Raw genomic sequence first — 19,697 nt, forward strand, 5'->3', positions numbered from 1 at the left:
TATAAAAAGTTTCCCCTTGATTCCACTGTGTGTTTGCATTATTCAGTTTCCCTTCCTGACCTACTCATCCTGAACTACAGTACTGCTGTGATCAATTCATTACCATATTTTTCTCCTATCTTTGCTTCCTTGCAGATGATAACCTACAAAGAACAATAGTTATGCAGCAAAACATCAGTCCATAAAATGAAACCCTTCCTTATTAAAGTTAAGTCATTGATAATTAGGGATCTTCTTCCATGTCATCTGGATTGGGAGCCATAATGAAGTGCTTTGGGTACTCAAGATTGTGTGTATATGCATGTATTTCCCAGCGAGCATCATCACTTTCATGTGTAATGTAACGTTCTCCAATTCGAGTTTCAAATTCTCTAAGATCAAGCCAAGTCTGATAGTCCTAGAAAAAAATGAAATTATTATGAATCATAAAATACACTGGCAATCCATCTGTAAAATATTTTTGCTCAGCATCCTCATCACATCGACGCCAGCCCCTATTTAAAAGTATACTAGTTATAGCTGTAGTATTTTTAATCAGGAATGTTAAAACACCTTTTTGTTAAGGATTAAAAACGATTTTAATTATACACATATGGTCACGATTTTGCCTTAAAAAGACTGTTGGGAAATGTACAGAAGGCCATTTGTAAATGTACATCATGTTACTGTCATAGTCTTATGTCCAGAGGAAAAAATGTTATCATACAGATCTGCTCTGACATGGGAGTAGGCTATTCAAAAATACAGTACTCTTCTGTACAAAGTAAAAAGTCACATCACATTTAATCAGATGGAAAAGCACTGGCCTCCACGGTAAGCAAACATCTGTCCAATACTTCCTGTTACGCACAATACCCTGACTAAAGCGGAAAGTGACCTGAAGCCTCGCATGTCCATACTAACCGAGTCAACAACTATGTTATACAACAAATGTTTTCACAATAATAAAAAGAAAGCTGGTTCATACTTCTGAAACCATATAAAGATAAAAAATTTTAAAATCACTCTCAATTTGGAGAAATAAATTTACATTATACAACACTATATTGGCAGGTCAAAGAGGGCAGGGACATTAATGTACACTAAAATGCAAATGTTTACCAAAGAGATAAAACAAATTCCATTTACAACATGAGGTTTACAAATGTATACCTGTACAACCAAGGAAAGCATCACTACTAAATTAGCAAGGCTTTTGTAATTAACATCGAAACAAGATTTGCTTTCGAAGTGTAAACATACATCTACTACTACACACACAATGCATTTATCTATAGGAAGCAAAAAGAGCTATCTGAATATGTAATAATTCTTAAATGTTGAGCTATGAAATTCACTTTTCAGTGGCCCCTTTTCACCTCTATCTGGTTCCTACTTTTTTTTTTTTGTGGGTCTGGGGATGAAACCCAGGGGCATTCGACCTCCGAGCTACACCCCAGCCCTATTTTTTATTCTTTATTTTGGAACAGGGTCTCACTAAGTTGCAGAGGGCCTCACTAAGTAGTAGCTGAGGACTTCCGGGAAGATGGCGACTGAGAAAAGCGGGGCTTAAGAGCCCCGCTAACAACCAATCTCCATTACCACAAAATCAGTGCCTTTCATAGCCAGAAAACACCATCACCAGAGAAACAAAAAAATCACCAGGCTCCAGAGAGGAGGGGGACTCAGAACAGAGCTCAGAGCCACAGAGGAGATACGCCGGATGCAGCAGCAGCACCTTACTGCTGGCGGCAGCGGCGAATTCACTGGACAGCTATGGACCAATGCACTCAACAGCCCACCAGGTTCCAGAGAGAAGCGGCGGACAGCAAGCCAAGGGGCTCAGAGCAGAGCTCAAAACCAGAGAAGAAATATGCCAGCCTCATGGCCGAGGGCGTGGCAGTGGCGCCATATTGCCACCGGCGGCAGCAGCAGCAGTGAATTCACCGAGTCCACTACAGCTCCATCTGCGTACGCAACAACAGTGAGTCAAATTGCAGGCACCAGAGGAGAAATCCCAGTACTGCACTCCCAGGGACTTGCTTGACCCAGTGGGGGAGTGGCGGTGGCAGAGATATCACACCATAGGAGAACGCCCAACCTGGCACGCCCCATAGTCTAAAGCAGCCTCTATTGACTCCCTGGGTCTGAGACTCTGTGATACAACCCAGTAAAGGAGTAGTGGGGTCTGAGATACTACAGACTCGAGATCCAGAACACCTTAAGTGAAGTCATAGTGACCCAAGGGAAGAACCCAGAGAAGGCACAAACTTCCGAAATCATGGGAAAGAGGAATAACAATGGAGCAATGAATGCCCACAACCCCACAATATCAGAACCCGATAAAACAAAATTCAGAGATTTCTAGAAGATCAAATCAGGAAAATAACTGTAGAAATAATACAGATGTTTCGAAAAGAATTCAGAGAGAGCCAAAAAGAGATAAAGGATGCAATTAATAAAGTAAAGTCCTCACTTCAAAGTACAAACAACCGATTAGACCACATAGAGAATAGAATCTCAGTCTTAGAAGATGATCACTCCAAAAATGAATGCATAGTTTCTAACTTAGAAAAAAAAATCCAACAGCAGGAATCTGACATTGAAGAAATATGGGCCCATTTTAAGAGAGCTAACCTAAGAATAATTGGAATAGAGGAGGGAAAAGAAAGTGAAACCAAAGGGATCAACAATCTCTTCAAGGAAGTAATAGCAGAAAATTTTCCAAACATAGAGCAAGAGGTTGATACACAGGTCCAGGAAACTTATAGAACTCCCTCTAGACAGGATTGGAGAAGAGGATCCCCATGCCACATAATTGTCAAAATGACCAATGTGGAAGCCAAGCAGAGAATCTTAATGGCAACAAAAACAAAGGGCCAAGTGACATTCAGAGGCAAACCAATTAGAATCACTCCAGACTTCCCAAACCAAGTCATGAGAGCCAGAAGGGCTTGGAGTAACATATTCCAAACTCTGAAAGAAAACAACTTCCAGCCAAAAATTTTCTACCCAGCAAAACTTTCTATCAAATTAGATGGAGAAATAAGAAGCTTCCATGACAAACAGCAACTGAAGGAATTTATGTCTTCAAAACCAGCGCTAGAGAAAATACTCAAAGAGATTAACTACAAAGAAGAAATAGGTAACACACACCAGAACCAGAGAAACAAGATTTTCCATCCAACAGACAACTAAGATTGGTTATCTGTGGAGATTCATTATTTATGTTAGTCTTTTACCTATCTCTAAATGGTATTGTTTGCTTTTATTGTTGCTAATTCTTAGGATTTCTAGTTGGAATATTAATACACCTTCAAATATAGCATTTGGAAATATTTTATCCCATTCTATCAGTAACTTTTAACTGTTTACATTGTCTTTGGATATACAATATTTTTTTTATTTTTTAGGGAGTTTATTTACCCTTTTGTTGCCTGTGCCATTGAAATCATATCTAAGAAAACACTGCCAATTTCAATGTTGTGAGGTTTTATGACCCAGATTTTCTTTTAAAAGTTTATAGTCTTAAGATTTATATTTAGGTCTTTTATCTATTTTGAGTTAATATTTGTATATGGGATTAGGTAAGGGTCCAATTTTATTCTTTTTCATGTAATTATTATTTTTCAATAATATTTAGTTAAGATTATTATTTCCTCCACCAAATGTTCGTGGAAACCTTGTCAAAAATAACTTGACAATATAGGGAAGAATTTAGCTCTAGGCTTTTATTTAACTCCAATGATTTATATATCTGCCTTTAGAACAGTACTACACTGTTTCAATTATTGTAGCTTTATATGGTTTGAAATCAGAAAAACTATATCTTCTAGCTTTGTTCTTTTTCAAGATCGTTTGGGTATCTAGAGTCCATATTCCATATTAGGATAGATTTTTTTCTGAAAAATAAATAAATGTATGATAGTTTCACCAAAAAAAAAGAAAAAAATATTCTCTAGTAAGAAAGAAAGCAAAAAGAAATATTGAAATGTTATCTTTCAGTTATCAAAAGCTTGGTATCAGACAAATGAAACTGGTCTGTGAGATTATCATTTTTAATTTTGGATAAATTGCTATAATAGTAGATGTCAACCACTAAGCCAAGCATGGGAAGGAGGGATGGGGAGGGAATGGGGTGGGGATCGGGTGGGTCTGACTGGGCGATGTGTGCATGTATGTCTACAAAAGTTTTTTTGTATTCCACTATGATGTATGCATACAGTGCACCAAAAAAAAAAAAAAAAAAAAAAAAAAAAAAAAAAAAAGTAGTAGCTGAGGCTGTCCGTGAACCGCGATCCTCAGGTCTCAGCCTCCCGAATGCTGTGATTACAAGCATGCGCCCCAGCATGCCCGGCTTGGTTCCTCCTTTCTGTATCTATTGTGAAAAGGCAAAATAAAGCTCAACACTTCTCAATGTATCTTTGTTATTCTATAAGCAAAACAAAATACAAATTTCTACTCTTTCTCATTGCAAACCAAATTGAAAAGTTCATGTGAAAATTCTCATTTAGTGCACTTAACTGGATGGAAGTGTCACCATAATTTTGTTTTTTCTAACTGTTACAACTATTACATATGTAAGTATATACTTCTGTGCATTGCCAGACTTTATAGAACAGTATTTGTATTAAAACTTCATCCACTGTAAATAAATGTTAAGTTCTTATCTCAATTCATTTTATTCTCGTCTCGCTTGCTGAGTTTTATTTGCATGATAGTTTGTGAATTATAAAAATACAACTTAAAATTCTTTTAAAAATAATATTTATGCAGTTTATTGTTAATCTGTTATAAAATGCTTCACACAAATAAAAAAATAAGACTGTAATTCTATATACATCTTTATAAACCTGTTGTTCTATGGGGTTGTAGACCTACCAGACTGCAAGCCAGTTCATTATAAGAATACTGTACTTTTTCCTTTAAAAACGATTTTTGTGACTTTACAAGGTAAAAATTTACAAAATATGTGACAGGTTTTTTTTTTTTTAAAATACAGTTACATCATATACAGGCATTATGTGCTTTGCCAGCCATCCAATCTGATAGGTTCTACTCAGGGGAGTATAATTTATAATCCATCACCGCACCCCCCAAATATACACAAGAACCTTAAAAAATTTACAAATGGATGAGTAAAATCAATAGTTTTGCTTTAAAAAATTGATTCATAGTTGAGTTGTTTTGATAATTCACAAAAGAAATATTCTTTTCACATGGTTAAATCAGCTTCCTTCTTTTTCTTTTACAACATTCCATTTGGTGGTCCTCCAATAGGCCCTAGATTTGGGCTATTTTTCAAATAATATTCTTCCAACTTGGCCAGTATATGCTTCCCATATGTATATTTGCGCAAAGTAGTAATATGAGGTCAAATCTTGTGCATGATTATCTTCCTTTGAGCAGGTTCGGCCATATCAGTAATCTTCTGAACCACGTAACTGGCATACTGATCCTTCATCATGGTGTATAAGGCACTGTGAGGACCATCGTTCTGGTAGCACACCTCGTCAATCAGTAAAGCTCTTTGAGCATGGGAAGCATGAGTAACACACTTTTCTACTACATTGCTGGCAAATTTGTGTTGACTCAGGGCTAAGACCTTTCCTCTAATTTCAGAAACAATTTTGCTCTTGTCTTCAGGTCGACCGTATTCTAGTACATGCTGAATAACATAACTGCCATACTGATCCTGTACCAACTGCTCTGCATGTTGGTGAAGTTCTTCTAAGATGGGTAAGGTTTGTTCTGCAGTGCAATGTTTCAGGATACGCTGAATCACTCTGCAGCCGTAAGGATGGGTTGAAAGCACAGATACTTGTCCTTTGAAAGCATCAATAATGAACTACAGCGACTGTGGCTGAACGCATTCAATACATTTCTGCACAACATGGTTTCCATTCTGATCTTTCACACATTTGAGTACATGACCATGTAGCTCCTTTACTATTTCACTAATTACCTGCTGGTCAGAAGAAAGAGATTCCAGTGCTTTCTTGATGACACGGCAGCCATACATCTGTAAGGCTAAAGGTAGAACGTGACCACGAATTCGAGTAGCCAGGGCTTATTTTTGATCCAAGCTCCCAAACTCAAAAAACTTTTGTATAACATAGTTGCCAAAAACATCTGTCATTAATTGATAGGCTGCCTGTAGAATTTCATTAAATACCATCTGTTGCTCAGCTGGAGCAGCTCTCTCTAGCTTTTGCTGTATGAATCTAGAATCATGCTGGTCTTGAGAAAATTCAACTATATGTCCAATTAAGTCTCTAAGTTGAAGGTTTGGGAAGTGGTTGTTTCTGAAGTCTTCCAATAATCTACTGCGGCTGGAAGGCATAATATCAGACCTGTTATACCAAAGCCAAGGAGGAAAGAGCTGGCTTCTGGAGCTAAATAGACTATAAGTGCTTGAAGCACTTCGATATTTTGCTTCTGCTGCAGGTGTTGCAGAGATGTAACAACCACTGCCATTTGTCAGTCCTCCTGATGAACCAAATCCACTGAGGGCTGAGCCTATAGCAGCACCCAAAGAACTACCACTTCCAAAACCAAGAGATGTACTTCCAGGTTGACCAGGTCCGTGGGAAAATAAAGAACTATTCTGGAAGTTATTAGTCAAAGAACTGCTCCCATACAATGAATGAGACTGCAGATTAGTGCTTGGGTGCTGTTGCTGCTGCTGCTGTGGTGGCTGAGTGCCAACTGGCCGAAACAGACCATTTGTGCTGCCTGTAAGACTATTTGCAGTTCCTCCAGCAGCTGCCGCCGCTTGTGCTGCTGCTGAACTAATTAAAACAGGTGTTGGAGCCATTAATTCAACTGGAGCTCCAAGGCTAGTTCTTGCTCCAGGGCCAACCACTAAGGCACCGGTCTGATCATAGTAGGCACTGGGAGCTAGTACTCGATAGCCTGGCATGCCTGTAGCTAGACCCTGACCAAATGCCAAAGTTGGATTTGTAGCTGCTGCAAGTGATTCTGCTTGCTGCCCTTGCTGACCCTGAATGGAAGTAAGAGGACGCTGACTTGCTCCAGCACCAAGAACCTGTTGCTGTCCAGGCTGAGCTTGTGTGGCTGCTTGCTGATTTGGCTGTATTGTTTACCGCAGCTGCAGCTTGTTGCTGAAATAAATTGGCTAGATACACCCCCCATGGAACACCATAATACAGAGGAGGAACCACAGCTGGAACTGCTAACGTTGCTGCTGCAGCCAATCCTGCTGCAGTATACGGACTGGTCCCTGGAGGAGCAGCACTAATAATGTATGGATGTGGCACAAATGCAGCTGGAGCAAGGCCTGCTGAGAACACACCAGCTATATGTGGCTGCTGAGCAGTTGCTAATGCATACTGCTGCTGTTGAGCTGCAGTTAACTGCTGAACGGTTAGTGCATTAGTCCTCTGAAAGAGCTGCTGCTGGGAATTATAGTCAAGAAGGTCTACAGTAGTTCCCGAAGAGTCCATGGGTACCAGGTTAACAGGATAGTCAAACTGTAAGGAATCTAGACCAACTTGTTCCATGGCATCCAGATTCTAAGATTCAGGATTTGAAAATTCCTTAACAAGTGATTTATTAGCTGTGGGATTCAGAAGAGGACCCAATCCTTTTGGGGGATTAGTATTGGGGCCAAGGCGCTCAACTACTTCAGTTGGAGAGAATTGACGACTTCCAGGAGTACAATTAAAATCTTTGCAGTCGGCATCCATTCCATTTGGCAAGCCACTGCCATTTATTTTAGAATCATCACCCTCCCCTTGTTTAAGATCTCTGTTTTGGTCCTCCTCAAATGAAGAAGGCTGCCTTGTTGTTATCCTTTCTCAGGTCCATCTGTTTCAGTATCTCTAATGCCAAAAGTTCCCTTCCTATATCGAGAATCCAATTTATCAGTAGAAGAACTTAATACATATTTTACCATGCTCGCGCCAAGGCCTCCACTTTCTGATTGCGGAGACAGTATTGCATTTACTTCACTGTTTCCATGAAATCCCTGTCCAGATCTTCTCTGTATCATAAACAGCTGGGACATCAAGTGATGAGAAGTTCCCCCAAGCAGTCTCTCTCCATTTGTCTTCCCAAGAAATATGCCTTTTTGTCCATCTTTTATTGAATTCATCGGGTTCCCAAAACTTTTTGGTAGGCACAAGCACTCCCCGAGATTCTAATGCAAGAGCTTGAATATCATGATTCATTTCATCCACAGATAAATAACAACATGGCTGCCACCGCCGCCTCCCCCCACCCCCGGGCGCACGCAAGGCACTATGGGAGAAAGGGGAGGAGGAGCACTCCTAAAACACCTTTTTCAAATTTAGAGTCTCTAATAAAGGAAAGTAGTTACTGCAATTAAAAAATTAGTTGCAGTCTTCTGAGGTAACTAATGATTATCACTAAAACATTCTGTTCCATACTATTAGGGGTCTAAAACTTACACAAAATAGGGGTAAGTGCTTGGAATCTATTGTCATGTTAATAGTTAAGGAACCTATTATGACCATTATGACCATATATATATATATATATATATATATATATATATATATATATTTTTTTTTTTTTTTTGGAGGTGATGGGGATTGAATCCAGACATTCTATCTCTGAACTACATCCCCAACACTATTTTCAATAATTTTTTATTTGTGGCTAGGAGTCTTGCTAAATTTCTAAGGCTGGTTTTGAATCTCTGATCCTCCTGTCTCAGCCTCCCGAGTCCTAGGATTATGTGCTTGTACCACCATGACTGGCTCTTCATTCCTTTTAAAATAGTTCTAAAGCATCTCTCCTTGCTGTAAACTAAAGCTTAGTATTTTGTTTCTCACAAATCTATGTAATAACTTTTGGAGGAATCAAGCTAATTGTATTTTAAATGACATTTCTTTTTGTCTCTTCAAAGCAAAAATAAACCTATAGCCAGGCATGGTGGTGCATGCTTGTAATCCCAGTGTTTGGGAGGCTAAAACAGGTGGTTTTCAGACATCCTCAGCTACTTAGGCCCTTTGCAACTCTGAGAGACCCTGTTTCAAAATAAAGAATAAAAAATAGGACTGGGGGTGTAACTTGGAGGTAGAATGCCCCTGGGTTCCATCCCCAGTACTGCAAAAACAAAACAAAAAACCCTTTAATAGACATTTAAAATAAAACACATTTGACAAAATTATTGTCAAGTTAATCTTAACAAAACAGTAAAATGAAGCCAGCTGTGGTGAAGCATGCTTGTAATCCCAGTCCTTGGGAGGCCGAGACAGGAAGATTGCAGGTTTGCAGCCAGCCTCAGCAATTTGGGAGGCAGAGCAACTTAGTGAGATCCTTGTTTCAAAATGAAGAAAGAAGAGCCGGGCGTGGTGGCGCACTCTTGTAAATGAGGCTTTCAGCAACTTAGTGAGACCCTGTTTCCAAATAAAATATAAAAATAGGTCTGGGAGCATAGCCCGGAGATAGAAAGCCTCTGGGTTCCACTCCCAATACCACCAAAAAAAAAAAAAAAAAAGAATGAATAACTGGGCTGGGGTATAGCTCAAGAGGTAGAATGCTCCTGGGTTCGATTCCTAGTAACTCCCCCCGCCCCATGCTATAAAAGGTAAATCATTGCTTTCAGTTCATGGGAGTTTAAATGCCTATCAAAACTAATTTTAATGATATATTGCATAACTTCCAGAGATTAACCATAGTACAAAGTAATCACCAAAGAACATTTTCATTCTAAGAAATGTGTAGAATCCATTGATCTCAGAATGGTTTCAGACAAGTCACAGTGAAAGAATCTTCAAAGATATTTTTCTTACCTGTAGCCAAGGATGACTAAGAGATTTGTCAACACTGTAACGTTTTCTCATCTTCACTTGAAGCAGGTTGTTTATCAAATCAATTGCTAAGGGCAAAGACAAAATTAGATACATGAACTTGGGTGTATAGAGTGCCCCAAACCCATGACTCTACCTGGGGGGCAGTTTAATACAGCACTCAGGAAGAATTTTTGCTTCTCAACAATATGAAGACAAAGTGATCCATAAATGTTAACTGAGTCAAATTTTCACTTCATTAAGAAGGCAGTATTTGAGCCGGACGTGGTGGCGCAGCTTGTAATCCCTGCACTTGGGAGGCTGAGACAGGAGGATCATGCAGGTTCGAAGGCAGCCTTAGCTGGCTTAAGAGACCCTATTTTCAAATAAAATATAAAATAGGTCTGGGAGTATAGCCCGGAGGTAGAAGATGCCTGGGTTCCATCCCAAGTACCACCAAAAAAAAAAAAAAAATAAAGCAGTATTAAGCAGTATTGCTGGGTATGGTGGCACATGCTTGTAATCCCTGCATTTGGGAGGCTGAGACAGGAGGATCATGGTTCGCAGACAGCTTCAGCTACCTAGTGAGGCCCTTTGCAACTCAGTGAGGAGACCCTGTTTCAAAATAAATTAAAAAAGGGCTGGAGTTGTAGTTCGAAGGTAGAATGCCCCTGGGTTCCATCCCCAGTACAGGGAAAAATAAATAAATAAGAAGTCAGTATAGAGTATAGGTTACAAGTACACATTCCAAAGCCAGGCTGCTGGTACTGTGATATTGAGTCAGTTACTAAACTATGCTGTGCCCTGGTTTCCTCATCCGTAAAATGAAATCAGCTTAATATATGTAAAGGGCTTGAAATAATTCTTAGCATGTAAATGCTAAGAATTTATTATTTAAAGATGAATGAAGTTCCTACAGGTTGACCCCCCACCCCAACACCTCCAGTGATACCACACTGCTTGCTCTTCCCTGGCTTGGTCTGGAAACGTTGCCAAAGCCATTCATTGCCTTGTCCACAGATCAGAATGTCCACCATCAGAATGAGGTGGCAACTTTTTACCAAAAGTTCATACTCAACTGATTTTAACAAATATGTTCAGGGTGTTTTGGTGAATATGGTGAGATCTTGACATCCTATTTTATTGAGTTATTTGGAGAAATGGATCAACTGTTAAACCAAGGCAACCATAAAACTACAGATTGATCTAAAGCCCTATATAACATATAAGAAAAACTAATATGGAAGCCTACATCCATAAATTAGCCAAATGAGAGGCATACCATATTCTGTTTCTCTTCTATATATCACCAAACTAGAAGGGATTTTCCTTAAGTGCTTTAATTATGAATGCCCCTGTTCTAAGCACTCCACATGTGTGTGTATCTGTTGTTCCTTAAACTGTAATCCATCAGAGACAGCATTCCAGGTGCTTATTTAAAATGTGTATTCCAGGGTATCACTCCAACTGATGAATCTTGGATATAGGTGAATCTCTGGAATATGACCATGAGTTTTTCTTCTAATCAACTCAGGTGTTTCTGATACAAGAGGTCTATAGAACTTTTTGCCCTTTAGAGCTGAGATTATTTTCTTAACATTAAAAAAAAATTTCCTATGCACTTCAATAAGCTTTATTACCACCCTGTCTTTATATGTCATTCCTTGACTTTTCCAAGTTTAATGGAGTATTTATTAATTCCTAGGGTTAGGCTCAGAACTTTTAGAAAACCAGAAAAGAACTACCAACATGTTCTGAGGGTTGGTACATCCAGTTGGGGATATTCCCAGCATGGGTTGTATTAAATTCCAGGGCACTGTTTAAATGGTGTACTCTTTCTTCCTGTCAGTGACAGTAAATGAAAGAGGACCAATTATTTCATTCTTGATGGGTACAGAACCTGGGGTTGCAAACTCAAAACCCTTTACCACGCAGGAAAAAAAAAAAATGTATACATCTTCTCAGTAGAGATCCATAGGAGAACTAAAAACAAACTGAATTGTCTAGTGAACAGAAAGCTCATCCTAGGTATACAGAATGTTACAGGTCTTCATGCAAAGAGCTTATAATCTTGTCCTAAGAATTAGGAAAATTAGTTACTAAATTATAGATAATTAAACAAATTATGCTCACCTATTAACCTACGTAGATCTAAAATAGCTTAAAGGAAGGGTGGTCAGAGAAGACTTCACAGGTGAACCACATGATAAGGAGGGTCTTCAAAGGATTACAAGGATTTCAACAGTGAGGAAGAAGGATTGTAGCCAGGGTGAAAAAGTCTTAGCAAAATGCAGAAAACAGTTCAGAAGAGAATACAGCTAGGCTTGTGTGAGGAAGTGCAAGGTGAGGCCAGAAGGCAGGCATGGATCACAGAGACGCGGATCTCTGCAGCCTGGTTAAACAGAAACTGAAATGTTTGGGAGCAGACTAAAATAAAAGTGTTTCCTGGAGCAGGATTTGGCAGTGGTGCCTGGAAGAATCAAAAAGTCTAATCCAGCTGGGTGTGGTGGCGCACGCTTGTAATCCCTGCGCTTGGGAGGCGGAGACAGGAGGATCGCGGAGGTTTGAAGCCAGCTGTGCTGGTATAAGAGACCCTGTTTCAAAAATATAAAATAGGTCTGGGAGTGTAGCCTGGAGGTAGAAGGGCTTCCAGGAACCCCAGTACCACCAAAAAAAAAAAAAAAAAAAAAAAAGTGTTTCCTGGAGCAGGATTTGGCAGTGGTGCCTGGAAGAATCAAAAAGTCTATTCCATATAGCAGTTAAAATATTTTAGTAGTTCTAGAATGAGGCAGTTGGGGTTGATTACTGTGATGCCTGGGAATCAAAAGGAAAACAGAAAAGACAGAGAGTACTCACAATTTGGTAACTAAAAGGGGAAGTCAGAAGAGAGGCTGATTTGTGATTACAAATTTTTCGACTAACGGGCACAGGGCCGAAACAATTTTTTTTTTACCTTCACTAGAAATTTCTCTCCAGGGATTTGGTGGGTACATAAATGCGGCATTTTGGATCTGGTCATTTATGTCTTCATCCTCATTGAATGGAAATGTGCCACTGAGGCTCACATAGACGATGACTCCCACCGACCACATATCGAGGGAACGGTTGTAACCTTTGCTCCTGAGAACTTCAGGGGCTAAATACGCTGGAGTTCCTACTACTGACCTCCGGAACGACTTCTCACCAATAATGCGTGCAAATCCAAAGTCACACAGCTTCACCTGGAAATGGAAGGGCGTTGTTAACTTATACTGGATATACTGCATATGGGTCTCTGCATAGAACTGCGTGTCCCTAAATACGATACTGTCTCATTTCAATGCGCTTGCTAACTGTATTGACTGTGAATATAAAAAAATTGTAGGTAGGGAAACTGAGATATCTTTTCCCCAAAGGAAGATATATTTATAGTTCCATGGTGCTAAAATAGTATAGAGTTTTTCTAGTGCTTATTTTTAAAAAATTGTTTGTATTCTAAATTCAAGATACCATTTAAGCTGGGTGTGGTGGTGCATGCCTACAAACCCTGTAGTTGGGAGTCTGAGACAGGAGGATTGCAGTTTTAAGGCTAGCCTCAGCAACTCAGCAAGACCCTATTTCCAAATAAAAGATAAAGTATAGCTGAGACAGAATGAAGCTCTAAGGTAGAATGACCTGGGTTCAATTTCAGCACCACACACACACACACACACACACACACACACACACACACACACACACACTACCAGGCTGATGTTACAAGGGTTCAAGTTTTTTTTTTTTTAATGAAATAGAGGGGCTAATCTTTTATCTACAAGGGAATCAGTTTTCTATGATCTGTGAGCAGAAATTGTGTTTCATTTCTGAATCCTCAGTGGCTTCTCTGTATCTGAACATGTAAAAAGTACTCAATAAATGCTTGTTGAATAAAACATAAGTTATAACCAGGAGCAGTGGCACACAACTGTAATCCCAACTACTTGGGAGGATTAGCAGAAGACTGCCTCTCTGATGCCAGCCTGTGCAGCATAGTGAGACTCCATCTCAGAAATAAATAAATGGAGCCGGGCGTGGTGGTGCGCGCTTGTAATCCCAGCATTTGGGAGGCTGAGACCGGAGCATCGCGGTTTGTGGACAGCCTCAGCTACTTAGTGAGGCCCTTTGCAACTCAGTGAGACCCGGTTTTAAAAATAAAGAATAATAATAAAAAAATAGGGCAGGGGATCGAATGACCCTGAGTTCCACCCCCAGTTCTAAAAAAAAAAAAAAAAAAAGTAAAACTTGACAAATCCCCAAAGTACAATCCAATATTTAGAAACATCTCTATTTTGCTTACTTCTAGAAGTCCTCTTCCCAAAGACCCTGTATATTGGCAAGTAAAAGAAACTAAGAATTATCAAAGATACTATTAGTGTAAATAACAGGGTGTAATGCTGGAGTCTACTCCTAGGAATAAGCATAACTGAGTTTATTATTACTATGGAACACATTACTACTAGTTAGATCTTTAGATATGAAAAAGGTCTTATGTGAAGGTAGCCACAATCATCACCACATCCTCGTTTTGGGAAGAGTTCTGGAAGTGCGTGGCAATGCTCATAACATTTATTACCTCATTTTGCTGCCCGTCTTTTCTCAGAGGTTCAGGTTTTGGTGATTACTGCATCTATGCTAAACAGGCAAATGCCATAGACTTCCCAGAGGACATAGTCTGACTCACATAATGATGCAGAAAAACATTAAGATAAATTGAGAGAAAAGAGATTTGGCCTCTAGAAAACAGGATACAAATAGCGACTGGAAAACAGAGGTGAAAATGTATTCAAATGCTGCTTATTTCTGGGATCTGGACCCTGACACATGCTTTTATGAATGGTATTTGCTCTTTGTCACTGAATGTGACTGTTTATTAGAGTACAGATCCTGAAGAAATGTGATCTCTCTCAGTTAAAAATAAAATTTTAGCTACATCTTGAGGGAAGTAAAGATGACTTGGCAGTTTGGCAACTAAATAAATACATGTGTGACCATGGCTCACACACAAGAAAAGCAAAAAACAAAAGCACCTTATTTCTCCTTTGCTTCTGGAAGGAATAATATAGACCATGAAAGTATAGGCCAGAAAGCTGGAGTTCTAATCTAGCTACAGGGGTGTACATTCTTTGTGTATATTATTTTGAAGTTGAAATGAGACAATATATGGAAGCAATTTATTTAAAACCTTACATCTATTAGGGAACCCTTTTAATCTCACAATAATAAGGAATCACCTTAACCACATAGGCGTTATAAATAAGCTTTAGAAATAAGAGTGGCTCTACCATTTTGTATTCCATTAAGATATAAGACTACAGTGCACCAATAAAAAAATAAGAGTGAAACAATTCTTAAATACACATCTTGTAATTTGAAAGACAACTTGAGTTATATTCACAAAGTGAGACAGCTATGCGCTGTCCTTATTCTAGCCACCTGACTAACTGTACATGTTTCAAATATATGTAAAAGTCTAGCAACATATTCCAGCTGACTGAAGAAATATTCAATGACGATCATGAAAAATAGTTCAGGTACCACTACCACCATGTATTTAGTACAGCAGTTTCAAATGTGGAGTTATGATTTACTTACTAGGTTGTGAAATCAATTTATTTAATCAAAATCAACATTTAAAAAAATGAAACTCAACTGAATTGAAAAAAAGTTTTGTTTGTTTGTTTGTTTTGGTGGTACTGGGGTTCCTGGAAACCCTTCTACCTCCGGGCTACACTCCCAGACCTATTTTATATTTTTATTTGGAAACAGGGTCTCTTAAGCCAGTGCCGCTGGCTTTGAACCTGCGTGATCCTCCTGTCTCCTCTTCCCAAGTGGGGGGATTACAAGTGTGCACCACCATACCCGGCAAAAAAAAGTTTATCACAAATAATCAGGACATACATATAAGAAACTGCCTTATGAGTGTGAAAATTTATGAATGGTGACAGGAAATTAATTCTGATGTTAGTTTTGGTGAAAATGGGCATGGTAGCGCATGCCTGTAATCTCAGTACTTGGGAGGCTGACATAGGAGGATTGCAGGATCAAAGCCAGTGTGCAGTAACTTAGTGAGACTTGTTTCAAAATAACAAATAAAATAGGGATGGGGTGTAGCTCAGGGATAGGCTGCCCCTGGGTTCAATCCCAGATCTCTCTGTTTTACACACACACACACACACACACACCTCTCTGTTTTACACACACACACACACACACACACACACACACACACACACACACACCAGACTTTGGCTGCCTGTCTCAAAATCTTTAATCTCACATGTTAGGTAATATCTCTCAGCTTGTTTTAATTTATGGGCACTCTATCCTGGGTAGGTATTTCATTTCCAACCCATGGAGATAGATGAACTGCAAAGAGTCGATGTGCAAAAAGTCATTTCTTGAAATCAGTTAAATCGGCCGGGCGTGGTGGCGCACGCTTGTAATCCCCGCGCTTGGGAGGCTGAGACAGGAGGATTGCACAGGTTCGAAGCCAGACTCAGCTACTGAGTGAGGCTCTCAGCAACTTAGTGACACCCTGTTTCCATATAAAGTATAAATAAGTCTGGGAGTATAGCCTGGAGGTAGAAAGCCTCTGGGTTCCACTCCAGTACCACCCAAAAAAAATAATAATAAATAAATCAGTTAACTCTAAAGAAGTCTTAATGGATATAAACAATATAACTTGCAGAATAATTAAATTTAGTTATTATTCCTCACTGTAGTCACAAACTAAAAACTTATTTCTGTAACATGTACTTTGATCCTACAGCACTGAGTACACCACTTTTATTATGTGAGCACTTTATAAATGTTGTGAGATACTTGAAATGAGTCTTCAAATGGTTTTAGAAAGTATCTTACTTGAGGAAATGGCTCTGCTGATGCAAGTAACACGTTTTCTGGCTTTAAATCACAGTGCACAATATTCTTGAAATGTAGATTCCTCAAAGCAACAAGTATCTGTTAGAAAAAAATCACATTTTTTTAATGCTTGGAAAATCAATTAAATCCTATTATGACTCCTTGAATGGTATACCAATTTCACAATTTTAGTACAGCTCATCAAGATTTAGCAGAATATGGTAGGGAGGGGGAAATGAATCAAAGAAAGAGTTCAAATACTGTTATGTCTGTATATGTAGGTATCACTACTAACCTCACCAACATGTTCGGGGAGGGAGGAGGAGGAGAGGGAGGGAACACTGGAGGGATGAGAAGGGAACACTAAGTGATGTGTCCTTGCATTAATGTAGCACTTTATTTATTTTTTTGGTAGTACTGGGGTTCCTGGAAACCCTTCTACCTCCAGGCTACACTCCCAGACCTATTTTATATTTTTATTTGGAAACAGGGTCTCTTAGCCAGCGTGGCTGGCTTCGAACCTGCACAATCTCCTGATTCCACCTCCCAAGCGCTTTTTGATTACAAGTGTGTGCTTCCACACCCTGGCCTTAATGTAGCACTTTGAATCTCACTATGCTATATAATTACAATGTATCATAAAATATTAAGAAAAAATTTAGCTAAGTGTTTTTTGTTCCTCACCTTTATAATTCCCATGATCTACCAGTATTTTAAAAGCACTGTTATTTAATTCTCTTAGTTTGATTAATCTCTAGTTTTGAAAGACTTTAAAATACCTGTGTGACCATGAATTTAGTAATCCGTTCTGGAAGCCGACTTTTCTCACTGGACAGAATCATTTCCAACATATCTCCATGGAGCTTTTCCATCACTACAAAGACTCGTTCTGGTGTTTCAAACATACACTCCAGATTTACAATCCCAGGATGGTGTAAATTCTGAAGAAAGGTTAGGATATTAGAATGACCAATTTAAGTAGAGAAATAGTTTTGCTATGCAAATGCTTAAAAAGCCATAATTAACTATAAAATACATTACAAAATGAAAAGCAGTTTAGAAAAATAAAATGAACTAAAAAAAACTATAAATGTTATAAAATGATCAAAGATTTTCCAAGTTGTTCACTAATGTGGATACACTGATGTGAGGGAATATCTTCCCTCCATTTTTTCTGTACGTGTGGTCATCTCCGTTTTTTTTTTTTTTTTTTCTTTATTCTGTTTAGGTTGGCTACTTATATTACTTTTATATACCTCCTCCTATTTCCCATCCAGAAAATTGGCAGAATTCTGGATTGACTATATTCTTTCTTTATTAATTCATTTTATCTTTGTTAACCTCTTCTATTTTGTTATTTATAGATTTATTAATTTAACTTTGTGAGTTGGGTTTTTAATTGTTATTCTTCCTTGCTTAATATTTGAGGTTACAAAGCTTTCTCTGACAATCCAAAAGCTCTGACATATACAGTATTTTCACCATTGAAAAATATTCTGAAATTCTGATTTTGCTCTAGGTCAATTCAGATAATTTTCAAAAGCTTTCAGAAAGAAGCTTTTTGTTTTCTGATTTTATAATTTATGACTGCTTTTATTACATTAAGATCAAAGACTCCTATTATATTACCGATTTTGAATTAATGAGGTGCTCTTGCTTTTTGCTTTTTTTTTTAGGGTACAGAGTTGCCGGAGCCAGCCGGCAAGAGTACGGGTTCTGAAGAAAGGCGTGAGGATGAAGAATTTTAATTCTAACGTCGGGGAGCTGCCAGCCTATTATCTCCTCTGGCCGACCCATTTCTGGGTCAATATTTCCTACAGGTCGACGACTACGCCTGGGTCAGTATTCTCTATTGCGCCGACGCTCCTGGCCGGCGCCTACTTCTGGGCCAATCTCATCTTTATTGGGCTGATGCCGACTTTGTTTTTCCAGAGGTATTTATACACAGCTACAGGTCAATCAACATTCTCGTGCTATCATCACCGGAATACAATACAGACCAATACAAAACACACACATTACAGATAGTTTAATCAGTACTCTTGTGCCATCACCATCTGATCTTCTCTCAGACCTTGTTGACTCTGGGTGAAGGACAGTCAGCTGAGTCAGAGATATTAATCTAGGGGAAAGCCTTAATGACTCCCCACACAGAGTTCAGTATAAAATGGTTAAATCTACTTATTCTGTTTAGGCCTTGTATGTTCTTAATTATTTTTGTCTGTTCCATCTGTCACGGACCACTAATAGGCATGGCTGCTTTTTCTTGTGTCTTTTCTAGCTTTCCTTTATAGACATTCATGCTGTTATTAGTTGTAGTGTGATCTGCACTCTTCTATTATTAAGATACCCTTCTTCCTTTCATATTTTCCCTTGTATTAAATCTCATGGCCCGGTCGCAAGGCCCTGGGCCCCGGGCGGGGATCAGGTGGGGCACGCCAGAACCCTGAAAAGCCGGGGCCCGGGTCGCAGGACTCTGGGCCCTGGGCGGGATCGCATGGAGCATGCCAGACCCCTGGAGAAACCAGGACCCAGTTGCAAGACCCTGGGCCCCGGGCGGGGGTCAGGCGGGGCACGCTGGACCCCCAGAAGAGCCAGGGCCCAGGTCGCAGGACTCTAGACCCCCGGGGAAACTGGGACCAGGTCACAGTGCTACTGAGTGCCTGATCCCACAACCTCCTCACACCACACATACTGTCTTCTCTTATTAAAAAAAAAAAAAAAAAAAAAAAAAAGGAAAAGAAAAAGAAAAAAGAAAAATATCGGAGAGGGGTCAAGAAGGCCGAGGTGGATGCCAGGATACTGGTGATGCAGACAAAACTTATTCAAATGAACTGGAACTTTTGGAAAAATTCTCCGCGAAGGAGGACCAGTTCTCTACATTCTTAAGAATCTTGGACATCACCTGTAAGGAGAGAGTTTAGTGGAGACTTAGGAGGAAGGCAGTGTTGGAAGCGGTCTCCACGATGGCGGTGGAGACTTGTATTCAGGAGAAGCAGAAACAACAAAAAAGGTAGATATGAAATTGACATGTGTTTTTATGAAATAAAGTGCTAGTAA

The 19,697-nt window shown here is 39.2% G+C and overlaps 1 protein-coding gene and 1 pseudogene across 3 annotated transcripts in view; both read right to left on the bottom strand.

Annotated features, from left to right (window-relative positions):
- Positions 1-223: 223 nt before the first annotated feature.
- PRKD3 (protein kinase D3) overlaps positions 224-19,697 on the bottom strand; it is a gene marked incomplete at both ends in the record, with an annotated part of 83,706 nt that continues 64,232 nt past the window's right edge. For both annotated transcript variants that reach the window (XM_080711486.1, XM_080711485.1), the window contains 5 exons: positions 224-397; positions 9,762-9,847; positions 12,712-12,979; positions 16,638-16,736; positions 17,417-17,578. In XM_080711486.1, the coding sequence (XP_080567612.1) occupies positions 224-397; positions 9,762-9,847; positions 12,712-12,979; positions 16,638-16,736; positions 17,417-17,578 (789 nt within the window). The remainder of the gene's footprint in view (positions 398-9,761; positions 9,848-12,711; positions 12,980-16,637; positions 16,737-17,416; positions 17,579-19,697) is intronic.
- On the bottom strand, positions 5,228-8,171 carry LOC308274095 (pumilio homolog 2-like; annotated as a pseudogene). Its single transcript has one exon. The product of its transcript is annotated as a pumilio homolog 2-like (transcript).

The sequence above is a fragment of the Muscardinus avellanarius genome, assembly GCF_963383645.1.
Source record: "Muscardinus avellanarius genome assembly, chromosome: 15".
Lineage (NCBI taxonomy): Eukaryota > Metazoa > Chordata > Mammalia > Rodentia > Gliridae > Muscardinus > Muscardinus avellanarius.